We start from the raw sequence: 17,623 nt of genomic DNA, 5'->3' as shown, positions 1-17,623 counted from the left end.
TCGGGGGTCTTTCTGGAAATATTTTTGAAATTCAAGTCTTAAAACTTTGTGTTGTCTTTGGCGATGTGGGAAGGGGAGTAGCTCCTTCAGTAGAAAAATAAATCTTAAACAAACTTGCATTACCTTTAGTGTGCCTGCTTCACAGAAGGAGAGGAGGGTATTCCACCGAGCAGCCAGAAAAATTTTCGTTTCTGAAGTTATAAGAATTCTGTTTTACGCTATTATTAAATGACTAAAAGGGGAAGGGAGTCAAAAGCTCCTGTCAAAAAGTTTCCGAAATTCAAGTATTAAAACTTTTAGGCGGTCATAAGTCATGTATATAGGTAAAGGGGGTAATGTTCCTTAAAAAAAATTTAGAAACTGAAGCCTTAAAAACGTAAATTAAAAGCGTTTGTGGTGAACTTAGAGGAAGGGATTCGTTAGTTCTGTCTTGAAAATTTTTTGATGCTGAAATATTTAAAACGCTTCTTTAGGCTGTAGCCTTTTGAGGGATATGATTCGGGAACCATCCCTGGGGTGAGGAATCAGGTCCCTTATTGTTTTTTTTTTAGTTAACAAATATTAGATAGTGTTTCTCTTTTAAAAAATATATCTACTTCCCTGCAGCTATTTTTTTATTCCTAAATTTACCACTTGCTATCTTATAAAAGAATTCGTTTTACCATAATTGCCCTTACCCTTTCCCCCATCTTTCCTTCTTTTCTGGTTTTTTCACGCTATCTTGGGTAGACTTTCCAATCAAAACTGATTTATGTTGCAAAAATGAAAATCTTATGTCCCAAGTGATTTTGTTGCTGCAATAAAAATGTTTATGATCGGCAAATAACTAATGGCAGGGAGCCCTGAACGCTTCTACCCATAACATCATCCAACATTGTCTAAAATTGCATTTCTGGAACTTCAATTTCGATATATTGCCGAAGGAGAGTTCTTGAACTTCATCCCTTCAAATGCATTCAAAAAGAGTGTAAATGTTATGAAAGTTGGAGTACAATTTCGTTTTCAAAGCTTCAATTTCAAAGCTTCGATTTCGGGGAGAGCCAGCGCCCCCCCCCCCTCCCCACCTTTTTTTCTCCAATATTTTTGAAGATCGCCCAATATTGTGATTTTGGGACTATTAGTTTGAAAAATTTGATGTAAGAGAGTCCCTGAACCCCTCCTTTCCCTAAACTTCACCAAAATGGCCTACCATTGCGTTTTTTGGACTTCGATTTAACGACCCAGAGCCCCCCATTCTTGGCGGTTTTTAGATTTTTGGACTTCAATATCAAAATGCTTAAATATTACAATTTAAACTGGGTCCATGTTGTTAGAAAAGTCAAAAACTTAAAATTGAGATTAAATACAAGATTACAAAACTGCCATTGTTAAAATCTAAAATACTTATAATCATAAAAATTTCCTTAAGCACGCGTGGGGGGGGGGGGGGGGGGCTCAAAATATTTTACACCCTGAACACATCACCAAACTTGCACCCATGGAATGATTGTTTAGATGGGAAATTTTACAGTTTATTTTCCCCTCTGATTGAAGCCTAATTGATAAACATGCGTAACTTGACATAACTTTTATTTTCGAGGTAGACCGTATAAAGCCAAGCAATGCAGCTAATAATAAAACAGAAGGATAAATTTTGTACCTCCTGTTTATTGCCACTTGGGGCAAGAGCTTGCCTCTTTTCCTGCCCCCAGATCTGGCACTGATCACTTTCACCTCTTTTGGAAAAAAAAGGCCTCTGGGCTCTGGGAAATTAACTATGATTTCTACCTGCTTTTCTTGAGATGTGTGCTAGAATTAGGGAAATACATACCTATTTAGAAGGTTCCCCCCCCCCCCCCCCCCCAAGAAAAAATGTTGAGAGAATTTTTTTCTTTTTAAGTTGGAAAAAGTGGTTTAAAGCAAATTTTTTCAAAAAATATATTAAGGACACCGATGACATGACACATTGTACTAATTCAACTTTTTTTTTCTTTTTTTTTTTTTTTTTGAAAAAAAGTTTAGCTTTCTTTGGATGAATAAATTTTCAAAATAGCTGAAAAGGGGCAAGTTTCTAATTGATGTAGACAAGTGAATATTTAATCAAATGAAGTAAAAAGTCTTATTTTGTTTTCATTCATTTCTTTTTATTATTACTTTTTTTTTTTTGAAGAAAATGTAATATGATTTAGTTTTTAACTTTGAAAAACTTTTACTGCTTCAGTAAATAGAGCAATTCACAGGATGTTAAAAAAAAAGGAAAAATTATAGTTTCTGAAATTGTTGGCTATGAAGTTTGATAACTTAAAATTATTATTATTATTATTATTATTTTGTCTTTGTATTGAAATGTTGGCATTTTAATTTAGTTTCTAAGCTTTTTTCACCATTATGTGGAAAGTAAACACATGAAATTTTAACATTGTTCTGTATCGGTGCATCAAACTTTTAATATGTGATTTTGGTATTGTGTTAGTTTCCGAAAGACTGGACCATGTTGAAAATATTACTTATTTATACAAAGCTTTTTTTGTTTTGTTTCAAAAAAAAAAAAAAAAAAAAAACAGGTGGAAAATGCTAAATTAAATACTTTATGTAAAAATTCAATTATTGCATGAAAAATGATTTTTTTTTTTTTTGCATATGTTTGCTACAGTATCACATAATTTTGATGATATTTATTGTGTTTTTTAATAACTTTTAAGTAATTTTTTGTGAAGACAACAATAGTGGCTAACAAGACCATAGATGCTGTAATACAAAATAGGAGAAAGTAGCCTCTAATTTAAGTAAGCAAATAGACCATGTATTATTAAGCAAATACCTTGATGAAAGGGAAATTCTAAACGTGGGAACTCTAGTGAAATGATAAGTATTTGAACAAATTATTTTGTGAACTGGACTACATAATATAACAGCATTTAAATTAAAATTATGAATGAGAAGGGAAAAAAACTCTATAAAATAAATCTGTTTTAAAATCCGTATTATTTTTGAATCTTGTGTTACCTTAAACAAAAGGACTCTTTTATGTTTTAAAAAAAATTGTTTTGCTCTGAAAATATATCTTGAATTATGTAATTTCACACGCATGATTCTTATAAATATTCTTTTATCGTTCATTTTTGGAAGATATCTCCTGCTACTGACACATTAGATAGCCATCAAAATGTCCAGGTGGATCCTACCACTCCTGAACGGACAATACCTACTGTTTTACAATCCACCATGAACAGTGAAGAACTAGGTGAAGAAAAAATGAGCAATTTCTATCTTTACGGTCTTCTTTGGGCATGTTTATTGGCTCAAGTTTGGCTGCATCCTTGGCTTTTCAACCTATTATTTGTACCCTGCACTTACATGGGTTTGAAATATGCAGGTAAGTTAATTTTCACTTGTAAATTGAAAATGTATTGGTGTTCCTACAAAATTAATTGCTGAAGTTGTCAAATTTTGTAAATGTTATGCAGTTTTCTTTTATAAGATCTTTTGCTGTTTTGTGGTAAATACAATATCATTAACATGTAATTTTAAAAACATTTATTAATTTTTTATGTAACTACTTAAAGCAAATGTTTGATGCAAAAGTATGAACGCAATTACATTTGAGGCAGTGAAAAGCAAAGGGATATAAGTGGCAAAATTAAAAATTTGGAGACAACTAGTCTAAATGGCAGGTGAACCCCTCCTCTGAATTGGGGCAAGAGATGGTATTCGTAGCCATGGTAGATTCTGTTATAAAGCATGATTTAGAAAAACTTTTAAAAACCTACCAAGGACTTATCTTGAAATGTGTTTTACTCAAAACTAGAAAATGTTCACTTACATCCTTTTGCTTTTTACTGTCTCATTTATGATTTAAAATGCAAGAAATAATTCACTGTAATGTTTATCTTTTCTTGTCAACAGAATTGAAAATACTTTAAGTCATTTTGTCTAGAGTTCAAAATTTCCTGTAAGCAGAGCAATAAATTGATTTAACCTGAACCTTCATTTCTGTTTCGAAAGCTTAAACTGTTTTCATTGATTCTGACTTTTGATTATGCATTTTTTACCTGATATCTGAAGTTCATTTAATTAGTACTATTTTTTGCACTAACTAGAAAGTGATATGTAGTATGTTTAAATTCTAGCTGTTTAGAAAATTATATTACAGCCTTCCTATTCAAAAATGGTATTCTAGTTACAAATTAATATATTGAGCTTCTATAAAGAACTTTCTCTTTCCAGCTCACTGATTTCTCAAAAATGTCTAGTGTCTTCATTTCTCTTTATATTACTTTGAAAAACCTATTGGATACCCTTTGTAATTTATGCTCAATAAAGTCTCTGTTTTCAGCAATCAAATTTGGTGCAGTCAAATTTGGACATGAAAAATTGGGCCATGCTTTTGATGTATTTGGAACTACATTTGAACAAAGGAAAGATGCACTCATTCCTGCTCCTTTGCGAGGATTGTGGAGAATTTTTTTGCTTGGGGATAGAAAGGTACATGAATATTTTTCATTAGTGAAGTTAAATCAAAACTAAACCACAATGAAGTTAACTGAACTCTGCTTTGCGGAAATATTTAAGATATTTCCCCAAAGCCACTGATAGATTCAGTGATTACTGATCATTGTTCAGAGGTGGAGGTAACACTGCAGTTTAGATATTCAGCACAAACTTTATTTTGTGTAATGTAAAACTTGACAGTAAAAGTTAATATTGTTAAAAACTGATGATGATAAAATTAAAAGTAACAGTTTTTTTTTTTTTTTTTTTTTTTGCACAAAGCTTTCAGATTACTGCAAACACGTGTTTCGGCATTACAAGGAATGTCTTTTTTAATACTAAAGAAGTGAACTTGTGGATGAAAAGACATCTCACAAAAGATTTTGTCAGACTTTTCATTGAAAAAGGGGTGCCTTGTAATGCTAAAACATGTGTCTGCAGTAATCTGCAAGTTTTGTGCAATAAATGTTTTTTTTTAAATTTTACTTTTCAGCACAAAGGTTTTTTATTTATTTCCAATTGATAATAATGCGAAAAGTATGTATTTTAAATACATGAAAGGTAAAAGTATCCTTTTTTTCCCCTTTTCAATTGTTCAGATAATTTTTTAATGCTCGCTTTTGACACTTTCCCCAACTTCAAATGTTTGAGGAGAACCTATGCATTATGTAACAGTTGTAGTTAATATTGTTGACTTAACCAAAAAAAAAAAAAGAAATTCAATGAAAGAGACAGCACTTGAACAAGGTTCCTCTTAAAAGAGTTTTAGATAATTGAGGCTATACTGTAGTGTATACATTATTAGGAATTGTATATTTTTAAAATTGTTTGAAATTTCCTGCATTAATGAATTTATGTGCTTTACATGATGTACAAATTTTTGCTCAATGCAACTTGCATTCTTGCCTTTTTATTTCAGTTTCTAATACTATTGGACTCATCCATTGATACCTTTACCAGCATCATGGCTATATTTGCAGTTTTCCTATTTGCAGTCATTGGAACAATTTTTCTATCTGTTCAGGTAAATCAAAGAAATATTCATACTATTGAATTTTATTTATTTATTCATTTATTTTGATGATGCAGTTTGCTTTTTTTTTAATTTAATTTTTTACTTTAAAGGGAAAAAAACTTTTCAGAGAAGTTCTAGAAACACCAGAATCTGTTTTTTTTTTTTTTTTTTTTTGGCAAAAAAAATCCGTTATAGCGAACAAAATTTGGGGTCTCTTGAAGTTCAATGTAACGGGATTTAACTGTACAGTCAGATCCGGACTTGCGTGAGGGATGGGTTCCAAGACCAATCGCGTAAGTCAAAATTTTGCGTTGTGTAACAATGTATGTTGAGAAATTTTTAATAAGCATACCCAATTATTTTTGACATTTGTCAACAACCCTTGCAATGTTTCAAACCATTTCTTAACTATATATTACCGTTTTTTTATTTAAAGAACTGACTTTTTATTGTATTTTAGAAAAAGAGTTATTATTTAACATGAATTGTGGTTATAAAGCACAAAATCAGTGATCAATGGAAGAAAGAGAGAGAGACATGGAATAAAAAAGTTGGTGCTTATATAATGTACATTACAGTATTTATGAAGCAATATATCCAAATGAGCGATATATCAAGGCGCAATATTACGAGGAGCTACTGTACAATAATAATGTATTTTTAGCTCGTTTTTGAGAGGGAGAGGGGGGGGGGTTAAAACATTGTATTCATTTTATTTTGTTGTTAGTTTGTTTCTTTAAGTTTTATGTGTAATTTCTTTAAACAATTAAAAATTATATATCATTAAGCAAGAAAAAGTACTACTTTAAATTTAAACTGAAAGCCTGAAGAAAAGTGGTACCATACAGTATTTTGCATTTTCAATGAGTTCTTGACCAAAACAAGCCTTGAAACAAGACTAAAAATTCCATTAAAATCTGCCAGATAATTAAATTAAGCCATTAAAAAGTAAATTAATCCACCAACTAAACAGAGAAATTAAAATGTAAAACAGCTGGCAGAACAAATGTATCAAGTTGTTAATAAAAGTTGCATTAAAATGTGTAATCAAAAAAAGAGGCCCAAACATGGCAACAATGTAAACAATGTTTTTCCATTTCTGCTAACGTAGAAAGTGAAAGAAAAACGTCAAGCCAAATGACTAAAACTTCTCAATAACTAATATATTATACACTCGATATCACGAAGTCGAAAGGAAGGTAAAAAATAATTTGAGATAAACAAAGTCATACTCATAATAAAATAATATTCTAAATAGCAATGATATTTAAAAATAAGGAGAAACGTATAATCAGAAGTTGAAAAAAAATCTTAATACAATAAACAAAAAAAAAGTTTAAATGAACCAAAAATAATCTATATACTAATTTTTTAAAGACAGAAAGCGGATTTTTGCGTGTTTATATGTTGAAGGTAATCTCTAGAACAATTGCAACTACTTGAAAAATTCTTTCACTACATGAAAGAACTTAGATTCTTACTGAGTGACGTAGGCTATAAATTATTCATATATGTATTAATAATATTTTTTTAAACCAATAGTTTGTATTCACCAGTAGTTTATGTTTCATACTATTTTATTGTTATAAATGAAAAAACAACAACAATTGTCATGCACCTGCAGTGACAAAAAAGTCGAACGTTCTCTTTGAACTGAAAGCTGAGGGATGGAAGCACGTGAAAGAAAATAAAATTACAATGTCGACATAAGAACTGCTAAAACCCTCACACGTATTTGAGGCTACAGAAGATAAGGTATATAGCTTTCTATTAACTTTGAAAATTGCAAACAATTGAGAGTTGCAAATTGTTTATGCATCAAAATTTATTTAAACAAATTATAACTGAGATTTACTTTGAGTAAATTAGTATTTGATTTCAAGTAGTGCGGGTAGACAATATTAATTTGTAGCTCTAATTTGTAATTGTGCATGCATTTTGGCTTATCCTTTGAGGTTTTCTTATCTATACTAATATCATAAAGAAATAGGGTTTATTTTGTTTGTTGATATGTTCCGAGTAATCTCCGGAACCACTGCACTTATTCAAAAAATTCCTTCTTTGTATGAAAAGTACATTATTTCAGAGTGACATCTATAGTAATATTCTAAAGAGAGAGATAGCGGATTTTGTGTATTTATATGTATTTATATGTTTATAATCTCCAAAACCACTGAACTTATTTGAAAAGTTCCTTCACTACATGAAAGGTGCATTTTTACTGAGTAACGTAGGCTATAGATTATGCATATATGTCTTTATGCGAATTTTTAAAACTAATAATTTATATTTGCTACAAGTACGTTCGTACTGTTTTGTTCTTATATACGTAAAGACAAATTCTGATTGAATTGTTATGTCTGGTAAAAAGCTCTCATTGAGCGATATGCTGAGGAAGAGAGAAGAAATAACATTGTCAGCTTCAGAACCATCAAAAGCTGTATCTGAATGTGAGGCCGTGCTTCTAAAGTTGCAATTTTGCATACATTACTTCAGGTATTATATGCATATGAAAATCAAAATAAAAACATTTGCTAATGAATTCGCATAAGTTGTATTTAGTTTAGAAATTTCTTAAGTCAAAGAGTAATTGCACATAGTTTCCGTTCAGGTTTAGTTAAGAGTTTTGACATTAACGAACAAAGAACATTCAATATGAAAGAAATTACCAAAAAAGAGGAACAAAAAATTTAAATGATTTGAAGAATTATTCATCATGATGACCGTATCTAAGCGTATGGAAATGGAATAATAGCTTAGGAATATCCCATCCAAAAGAAATATCAAAAACAAAAAAGTTAAAAAAACATGTTTTCCCAATGAAAACGAGTACAAAAGGTTGAACAACATCCCGAGATTGAGAAAAACTCACCTCTTAATAGAATATTTCATATTCATCCTACTTGCTAATCAGATTTTTTAATTTAAGAATTCTTTTTTAAAATTTTTGCGTTTTCTCGGACTTTTAGAGGAATATACCCTTTAAAGCTAACCTTACTTAGTGCATACAACATTCAAACTCTGATACTAAAATCAGAGAAATGTTCATAACAATTTTACTATAAAATCAACTTTTTGGTCTTTTTGCTTTATGGCAAACATTTAAAAAACACCACTATGACAACACTTTGCAAGAAAAGTAAAACTAACAAAAAGGGAAAAAAACCAGAAAAGTCCATGACTGTATGAAACAAACAGTCATCAGGGCAGTTTTGTTTGCCAGCAACGCAGAGAACCAACAAAAATGATTCTGTAACAAGAGTGATACATGATTGTAACGAACTGAATAAGTACGTTTCTAACCACGCAACCAAATTAGTAACTGATCAGCAACTCGCTTATAATACCAGAACGCAAAATAATGTTTAACAGCATATTCACTGAAACTGAAAAAAGTTTAATAAATTCACCTCTGGCGAAGATCAACAAGCACACTAAGATGCAAGTTTTTTTTTTTTTTACTAAATTGCAGCAATTTTACTTACTTGCTGACCACGCTAGATTTAAACTACTTTGAATGTCTCTCTTCAGAAAGACTCCATACGTTTTATTTTTTAAAAAAATGGTCCATTTGCAAAGCGTCTTGAGGTCAATGCAGGACGGATGTTCGATGAGCCACTGCTTGAATATAAAAGCTTGAATATAGAGCTCTAAAAAGAACTAAAAGGTTAAGACAACATTCTGAGGGGTGTCATCATCGAATTTTCCAGTGGCTTTAATCAAACTATGGCAGTATTTCCCTAGATGAACGCTTGCAGATATACTTCAAGCCTGTTTAAAGTCATCTCCTTTTAGGAACTTTGTACGATCTTTGTATCGTAAGAACACTTTTAAAAGCCCATATTTATTCTATTAAAACTAAAGGCGGCATTCCAATACCTTCGTTGCAAAACTTTAATTTGTTCTATGTATATACAATGGACCTCCAAGTAAAATAAATATGGACTAATATGATTTAAAGTATTATTCTTACTGGATCAGTAGCAGGCCAGTCAGCTCATGTTCCTTGAATTTCCCATAGTCCTTACAAATTTTCATTCCCAATATAAGTAATAGCAATTTCCAATGAAAATTTCGTATGCCATCACCATCATCAAAACTGAAGGTCAAACGTATAATTATGCGCAGTACGACGTTACATTTAGGAAGATTATATTGTTCCCGGGGAAGAAAAGATTAGTATCTCTTGATTAGGAAATGAAGTGAATCAATTTCTTTTAAAACCTCATAAAAACGAAACCAAAAATGTTGTATACCATGATATTTTAAAACAAAAAATCTGCATAATATTAATTAAGACAAATAATTTTTCAATCCGAACAAGTTTGGGACAGGCCTCTAGTAGAGAATAAAGAATAAAAAAGAACGCTCTAGTGAAGTAGCAAAATGTAGTGATTTACCATGACTAAATTTACAAAGATTTGGATTACCAAGTTGCAGAATTGTTTCAAACGAGTTTCGAGCGCCCCGAAAAAAAGAAGGTGGACAAAGGTTGCACCATTCCCTGTGTCTATAAAGGGGTTTGTCATTCATTTTCCCTTTTTACAGAGATGGAAATAGAGTCAAAAGGTCCAGCAAAATGATGTGAGAAGGGGAAGAAAAGTTTTAGGCAGGTTTTTTGGGCTGCTCAGGACTTACATTTTCTGACATCCCCGGGCTCTAGAACGGAAAGTGACAATAGATAAGCTTCTCCGAATCATTGATATTCCAACCCCTGAGATAAAAAAGGAAGAGTGAGAAATTTTTGGAAACATTCCTTCGAGTTGCTTCAAGACAATAAACTGTGGTTTTTCTGGAAAAATTATATTTGGCTTCGAAAATTTTTCGACATAACAAGGTTTTGATTAAAAACTCTTCGACATAAGAATGAAAAATAACATTAGATGAATCCACAGAATCAATGGGAATAATAATTGTTTGTCATATCAAGGTTTTTGAACTATCAAAGTTTGAGATATCGAGAGTATACTGTATATTGATTTTAAAGCAAGAAACTCCTGGCTGATTTTCAATCACTTTGATGATTTAAAAAAAAAAAAGAAAAGAAAAAAAGAGACAGTGATGCTACTGCAATTGTACAAAATAATCATAAAACTTTATCTAAATTAAAGTTTCACTTAAAGTAAAGTTTCTACATTTGCTCATAATAAAATTTATTGCAATGAATTAATTACAAATATTTTGGATAATTTTTTCACCAACTCCAAATTTTCAGTAGTTGAAATGGCTGTGTTGGGAATTTGTTTTTTGAACAAATTTACATAACTGTTTCATACATTTTTAGACATTGTTTTTTCACGGATTACAATTTCCTTATTTAAAATTAAAGATTCTATTTTAATGCATGTTGATGTGTGTTTCTATCACTCACAACTCTTTCAGATTTATGGAGAGAGCATGCACTTGGTGACTGTTACTAGCAGTTTAATAAATCAGACTGTTCAGAACACTGATATTCAGCAGTTAGTACCAGAAAGTCTGAGAGATGTTCAGGGAACGTTAGACTCTATGTTGGATGATGCTTTCTTGTATGGCAGAGGATGGATTTCTGCATCTGTAAGTTTTACATTTAGATAAATTTTGTTTATTGCTTTTTTTGGGGGGGGAGGGGGATTTACAAATGCAAGAGCAATAACAATGACCAACAACAAGCTCTGTGCTCAACTAGAATGGTGCTAGTCAAGGTTTTAATCAAATCCTTCTTTTGACTTTTATGACCAGGGTTGCTGAGAACCAGAGCTTGCCCCTTGTCAGTTCGGTCAACAAGAGCCCCCCCCCCCCCCTACTTTTTAAAAATCATAAAATTTTAACGACTCCGACTGCGAGCTATGCCCCTCCAAGGGTAGTGCGCCTAGTTTCTGACTAGGCTGACATGGCATCTCGCCGGCTCTGGTTATGGCTGTTCAAACCATTGCAAGTAACAACTGCTTTGGAAAATTATTCTGAGTGCCTGTAACCCTAATGAGGTCGTAATTTTCCGATGGTTCAGAATGGTTCTGTCTGTGCAAAAATTTAATCTATCTCTATCCTGTATTGTATTAACCTTGAACGAATGAATCATGTTCCCTCTGGCTCTCTTCTGCGCAATACTGTATGTATTAAGCATTTTTTAGTCTTGTATGAAATACAGGAAGTATTGTAATTTTTCCATCTCATTCACCCTTGAAAGAAGAGTGACCAGTTGTTTTGGCTCTTGCATGTATGAACAATCAAAATATCCATTCTGACCAATCAAGATTACTTTGAGTTTTGTTATAAAGTCTGTCAGTGGGTATGTCCGTATGTATGTATGTGTCTTCCATTATTCAAATACAGTATGTCATAGAAGGTTGAAATTTCATTTGTAGGATATGTATAGAGTTTAACTGTGTACCTCCCTTTTTGGTTCCAAACAAAATATGAAAAATCTCTTTACTCCTTTTTTATGTGGCAAATCAATGTTAATTTCTGTGCAAACTGTAGTTACTGGCAACCACTTGGCTATATCACCAAGTTTTGGTTTTTAATTGTTTTCTGTCAGTGCAAGCTCAGCATTATTTGAACAGATTCTCACAGAGTTAGTGTTAAAATTTTGATACCTGTGACTGAATCTCTGTAAAAGTCTTTGGATGCTCACAACAAGATAGGGGAGGAAGTATTTAAAATGTTTTTCTGCTCACTCTAAGGCACTATCATGATGAGTTTTTCTTCCTTTTACATTCTTTTTGTTGTTGCAATATCAGATCTCATGCGCCAACAAAAACATCAGATTTCTTTTAATGTAAAAATGCCATTCTATATAGTCATTTTTAATAAGTTTTAAAAGAACCCTTAAAAATATATTTTTTTTAAGGACATATATACTCTATATGAGTACAACCTCTCATTCTTTTGAGTTATTAAAAGACATTAATTCTTTAATAGATCTACAAGGAAGTGGGTGGTGCACACATTGGGAGTTTTTTAAGGATAAAATCATAATCTAAATGTGAAAATCTATTACAAGGTAACATCTTTTTGAAGATAAGACCAAAACCAAATTGCATATTCCAAATTGAGTCATACCGAACCTTTATATAAATGGTAGACGAGCTTTCTGGGATTTCAGTCTCACCCATTTATGCCAAATTCGAAAGAGCCAAATAAGAATTTCATTGTAGCCATAAATTCATTATAAAAAGTTTACTAATACACAGTAAAACGTGAAGGGGAATTGAAGCTCTTACATTATAGCCATAAATTCACTATACATGATTTCACTATAATCTGGCCTAACTTTATTTGTAATGGATCTAATGATAAAATCCAGCATCCCATTAGTTTTGTTTATTACCATCTGCACTGCTTTTTCTTGAAAAAATTCCTTGCAATACTTTTCATGTAAATGCTTTGCTTTTTAGACAGTTAAAATAATACCTCTAACAAATGTTTAATACATAAGTGCAATTTCATATATATACTACTGTGTATAAATGTTTCCAAACAGTCGTGTTTCTTGTTTATGCATATGTCTATGTACATATGTATCTACAGTGAAACTTGAAATATGATTTTTAATTTTGTAAATAACTTTTGTTGTCTTGAGAATTCATATTAACATGGTTTCATTCATGGAGTGTGTATTTCAAAAATATTTAAATTTATAATTTTATTTAATAATGTTTTTATATTTTTTACTTAAGAAGATATTTTTATTATTAAGGTTAGATCAAGAACAAATGTCAGCGGCCCCTTTGAAGGAAATGGACGGTTTCCAAGTCTAGTGTAATATTGGTTACCTTTTCTAAAATAAATATGTAATTTTTAGGTGTATCAGCCTATTTTCCTATTATTTACTTCTTTTTCATACCTATTCCTTTCCAAGCATTGCTTTTAAGGAAAATTCTGGTTGAGGTCTTCCTTTACTTGATTTACCACTCGTCTTAACTCTCTTTTCATAAAGCTCATATTCTATCATGTTTTCTCAATATTCTTCTGTTTGAACCTCAATACAAATACAAAAGTGATGATCAGCAAAAGGCTGTGGGCACAGCTAAGCTGGTCCTAGTTAATTCACAATCCCCAGTGAAGATCAATGGCCCTCTTAAAGCTATCTACTCCCTTTCAAATTACCACCTCTTCTGGTAAGCTACTCCAAGGTTCCACAACCCTGCTAAAATAATAATTTTTCCTAATATCCATGTTAGCCTGAGATTTAAATAGCTTAAAACAATGACCCCTTGTCCTGTTTTCAGTGCTATGCTTTAGCCCTGTAACATCTTTCATATTAATGAATTCATAATAATACTTCAGTTAGAAAACTTTCTTGGGAATAGAAGTTAGAATGCTATCTGACTGTTGTCCATATGATTGACTTAAAGTCAATATTGCATGGCCTTTTCAAAGGTATAATCTGTCCATCTAGAAAGCCTGAAAGGACCATAGCCTGGATCTATAAATTTCCAGACATTCAAACCTGAGAAAAATCATACTCCAAAAAAAAAAAAAAAAAAAAAAAAAAAAATGCTCCTTTGTATTTCTTTTGGATGAGACCTGGAAACCAATTTTTCAGGTTCCAAATGCCATAGGATGATTAAAAAGAGAAATAAGGGTATTATAGAAGCAAATCGTACTGCAGAGGTCCCTTATTCTGTGGAATAAAGTGGTAAATAATTGATCGAATAACTACAAAATACACACTTATAACGAATTGCTTTGGTTGGTTAGACACTTATAACGAATTGCTTTGAGACACCGTTATTAAGGTGAGATGCAAGAAATTGGGGACTTTTATGCATTGTGTTCTCTTTCATTTACGTACATAATTTTCATAAAAAATATCTTCAACTTCCATTGCAAGAAACTTTGAAAATCCAATATAAATTGAGAAATTCATATTAAAATAGAATTTTTCCTGGTTCTTCATTGACTGAGTTGATTGCTTTGAACTGAGGTCTTTTCCCATGGCTTTCACAGATTTCAAGGTTTCTTTTACTTTGGCATCCATGTTTTCTGGGTCTGCCAACTATCTCTTATAGATATAAAACAGATGATTTTTTGGATAATCTCAAGATGTATTCTGTGTCACTTATTTTATTAATTTTTAATTTTATTTTCAAATTTAAAAAGAATGCATGTAAATGAGTAGAAAGAATGGTTCTAAAACAATTCTCTTCGGATGTTAACAGGTAATTTCATTCTTTGATCATTATTCCTATTCCATGCAAAAGAAGTGAGTCTATTTTTCTGGATTGGTTGTCATTATTTTTATTTCTTTTAATGTTCTTTAAAATATGAGTTTTTGCAACATATCAAATTGAGTTTATATTGGGATAAAAAGAATAAATGAGGAGGGGGTGGGATGCTTCTGAATATTTGCTCTTATTTCAACATTTTTTTTATTTTCTGATCATAAGTCCTATTCCATGCAAAAAAAAGAGTGATCTTACTGTGGCTTAGTTGTTATACTTTTTTGTTATTGATGTATAAAAAGGATAAGTAAATACATAAACAATTCTTTCAAACTAGAAAATCGCCCCTCATGGTATGAGGGGTGAAAATTGTTTCTACATTTGAACGAAGCAATTGCCTGTTTGGTGATAGTTTGATAGTTGAAATTTTAACTCGAACACCAGTGGATTAACCCTAAACTTTAGTAGATAGCGTTCATTGTTTTGGGATCTTCGTTTTCCTAAAATGAAAGTCTTAACAGTAAAACTGTTAAGTTACCCAATCGAGTTCAGCCTTGTCACAATAAAGCGTTTCCCTGCATGTTAAACATTACCAAAACATATTATCGAATCATCATGCCGTGGCGTAAGTTTCATTGATGAAACACACGGTTTACTTCATCATCGACTATTATTTACATGAGGATAATGATGATGTCCAGTCTTTGTACAGTATCCAGTTCAGTTTCATCTTTCAGTTTTTAATTAATGCTCAATACTTTCACTAACTTCAGCCTAAAATATCACAATTTTCATGAATATTTGGTTGAATTTGGTTTCAATTGGTTTTAATTTGAATGGCAATTTAAAAAGCTAACAATTTCAGACAAACAGCTTTGCAGAACTGAATTTTAAATTTAAGTTCATGCTCAATGGGAAATCAAAAATAAACAATAAAATGAAAGAAAGATTAAATAGATCTAAATCTAAGCCATATTGCCTGCACTAACCTTATGTTGAATTCTGACTTACAGGCCGTGAGGCTAAAATTGTGAGTAAACTAAACTGAAAACAGAAGCTTTAAATAGAATAATCCAACCAATATTGTTTATACTTTTTAGGAGTTAGATGGAAGGGGTAAAATTTTTGCCTGTTGCCTTTTTATTTTATTATTATTAATGAATTTGATCTAAGTAATAAAGTTGTTTCCAGCTACATTCCTCTTGCTGTCTCTGAGACAGGTTCTTGATTTCTTCTGTAAATTTTTTCTTTTGAATTAGATTTTTTAACCTGACTGCTTCTGCTGTCCATTCTTTTTTCTTGCTTCCTACAAACTTCTAGTGATAAAAGTCTAATTTTATACTTATTATTTATATTTTGTTTTTTCCATAATAGTTAGATTTTTTTTCTTCTGTATGTTCCAGCTACATAACTAAGTTTTGCTTTCATGTTTTGTAATTTCATGTGTGCTGAAACTAATACAAAGTTTATTTATGTGTTGTAAAACATCTTTACACCTGAGACTCACTTAAATGATTTATATCTAAATTGCGTAGCATGGATTTTACAAATTGAATCTACAAATTTTTAGGGATCGTTCCCGAGCTTTTTCACTGGTCATTGCAGATGCAAGTTTCAATTTCATGTGGAATACTGAATGGACTATACAGGGTGTTCCGTTTTAACTTGCAAGACCTTTATTTTTGCTTTGATTAGTCCTAGATGTATACTTTCAATTTCAAAAATGTTCAAAATCAGCTGCAGAGATAAAATATTGAAAGTTTGAAGTAAAAATAAAAATAAGTCAAAAAATACAAAATATAAATTTTTATATGGGCCCTAGGTCCCTTAAGTTATTTTTAGGAAAATAATCTCCATTAAAAAATAATTCCAACACAAAAAGGTTTGAAATTAGTACAACCAATATTCACTGAGATATGAAATGCAGCATTTTGTGACTTACGTCATTTTTCACTCGCTGTAACACCTTTTAGGGGAAAATATAGCGGTAAAAAGTGTTTGAAATTATATGTGCACATAGAGTGGTTTTTCAAATTGTTCGAGGTTTTGTTGTGTGTTTTTTCATATCACGGCATATAACATTTGCATTTATTTTTGAATGGCAATGAAAAATATAGATACCTGGTTTTCCTTACTTTGACGACCTGTCATTCTTCTGAAAGGGCGATAAGTTCCAATCTCATCTTCTTTATGGTCCCTTAAAACTTTGAACTGGAATATCTCCTTGAGTTTTGAGCACACAAATGTCAAGTTTTTTGTCTCTGTAATAGTTTTCAATGGAGATTATTTCTCTAAATATTAGTTAGGAGACCTAGGGCCCGTGTAAAAAGTTTAATCTTTTATTTTTTGACTCATTTTTATTTTTGCTTCAAACTTTCAATATCTTAACTCTGAATCTGATTTTGAACATTTTTTGAAATTGAAAGTATACATCTAGGACTAATGGTTGCGAAAATAAAGGTCTTGCAGTTTAAAACAGAATACCCTGTGTGTACTCTAAATTTTCCATTTAAAATTATTGCTATTGATCTTCACTGGAAACCTATTACTGCAACAAAATCGTGATGAATTAATGTCGGAGATGTGGAGTAGAACTGAAAAAAAAGGTGGGGTCTTGCTTAAGTTAAACTGAAAAAGTAGGGGAATTTAGTTACCCAGCATATCCACTCAACTACATTAGAAGATAATATTCTTGAGTGTTGAAAAGTGCTTAAGGGATTCAAGAGTTCCATTCCGTACCAGACTGCTTCTTGATTCATTACTGTATCAATAGAATTATACGTTACTGCTTAGACACTAGTACAGTGAAACTTCTTGGGATTGACCACGAGCCGTTCTGAAAAAAAGGATTCATTATGAGAGGTGGTTTCTGAGAAGAAAATTACTGTTGAATTGTTTAAATAACGTAATCAAAACTTAACTAAGTAAAGCACAAGGAAATTTTGGAATGTCAGTAATTCTAAAGAAGTTCTTCTAGCTTTATAAAGAA

The 17,623-nt window shown here is 31.4% G+C and overlaps 1 protein-coding gene across 2 annotated transcripts in view; it reads left to right on the top strand.

The window, feature by feature from the left end:
- LOC129221980 (transmembrane protein 245-like) overlaps positions 1-17,623 on the top strand; it is a 49,425-nt gene that overhangs the window by 13,804 nt on the left and 17,998 nt on the right. Inside the window, exons 6-10 of one of the 2 annotated variants that reach the window (XM_054856388.1) lie at positions 3,109-3,355; positions 4,316-4,464; positions 5,390-5,494; positions 10,868-11,041; positions 13,167-13,226. In XM_054856388.1, coding sequence (XP_054712363.1) covers positions 3,109-3,355; positions 4,316-4,464; positions 5,390-5,494; positions 10,868-11,041; positions 13,167-13,226 — 735 coding nt within the window. The remainder of the gene's footprint in view (positions 1-3,108; positions 3,356-4,315; positions 4,465-5,389; positions 5,495-10,867; positions 11,042-13,166; positions 13,227-17,623) is intronic. The other variant, XM_054856389.1, reaches the window with a different exon arrangement.

Source organism: Uloborus diversus, chromosome 5 (genome assembly GCF_026930045.1).
Source record: "Uloborus diversus isolate 005 chromosome 5, Udiv.v.3.1, whole genome shotgun sequence".
NCBI classification, from domain to species: Eukaryota; Metazoa; Arthropoda; class Arachnida; order Araneae; family Uloboridae; genus Uloborus; species Uloborus diversus.
This window is presented reverse-complemented; position numbering and strand designations above follow the sequence as displayed.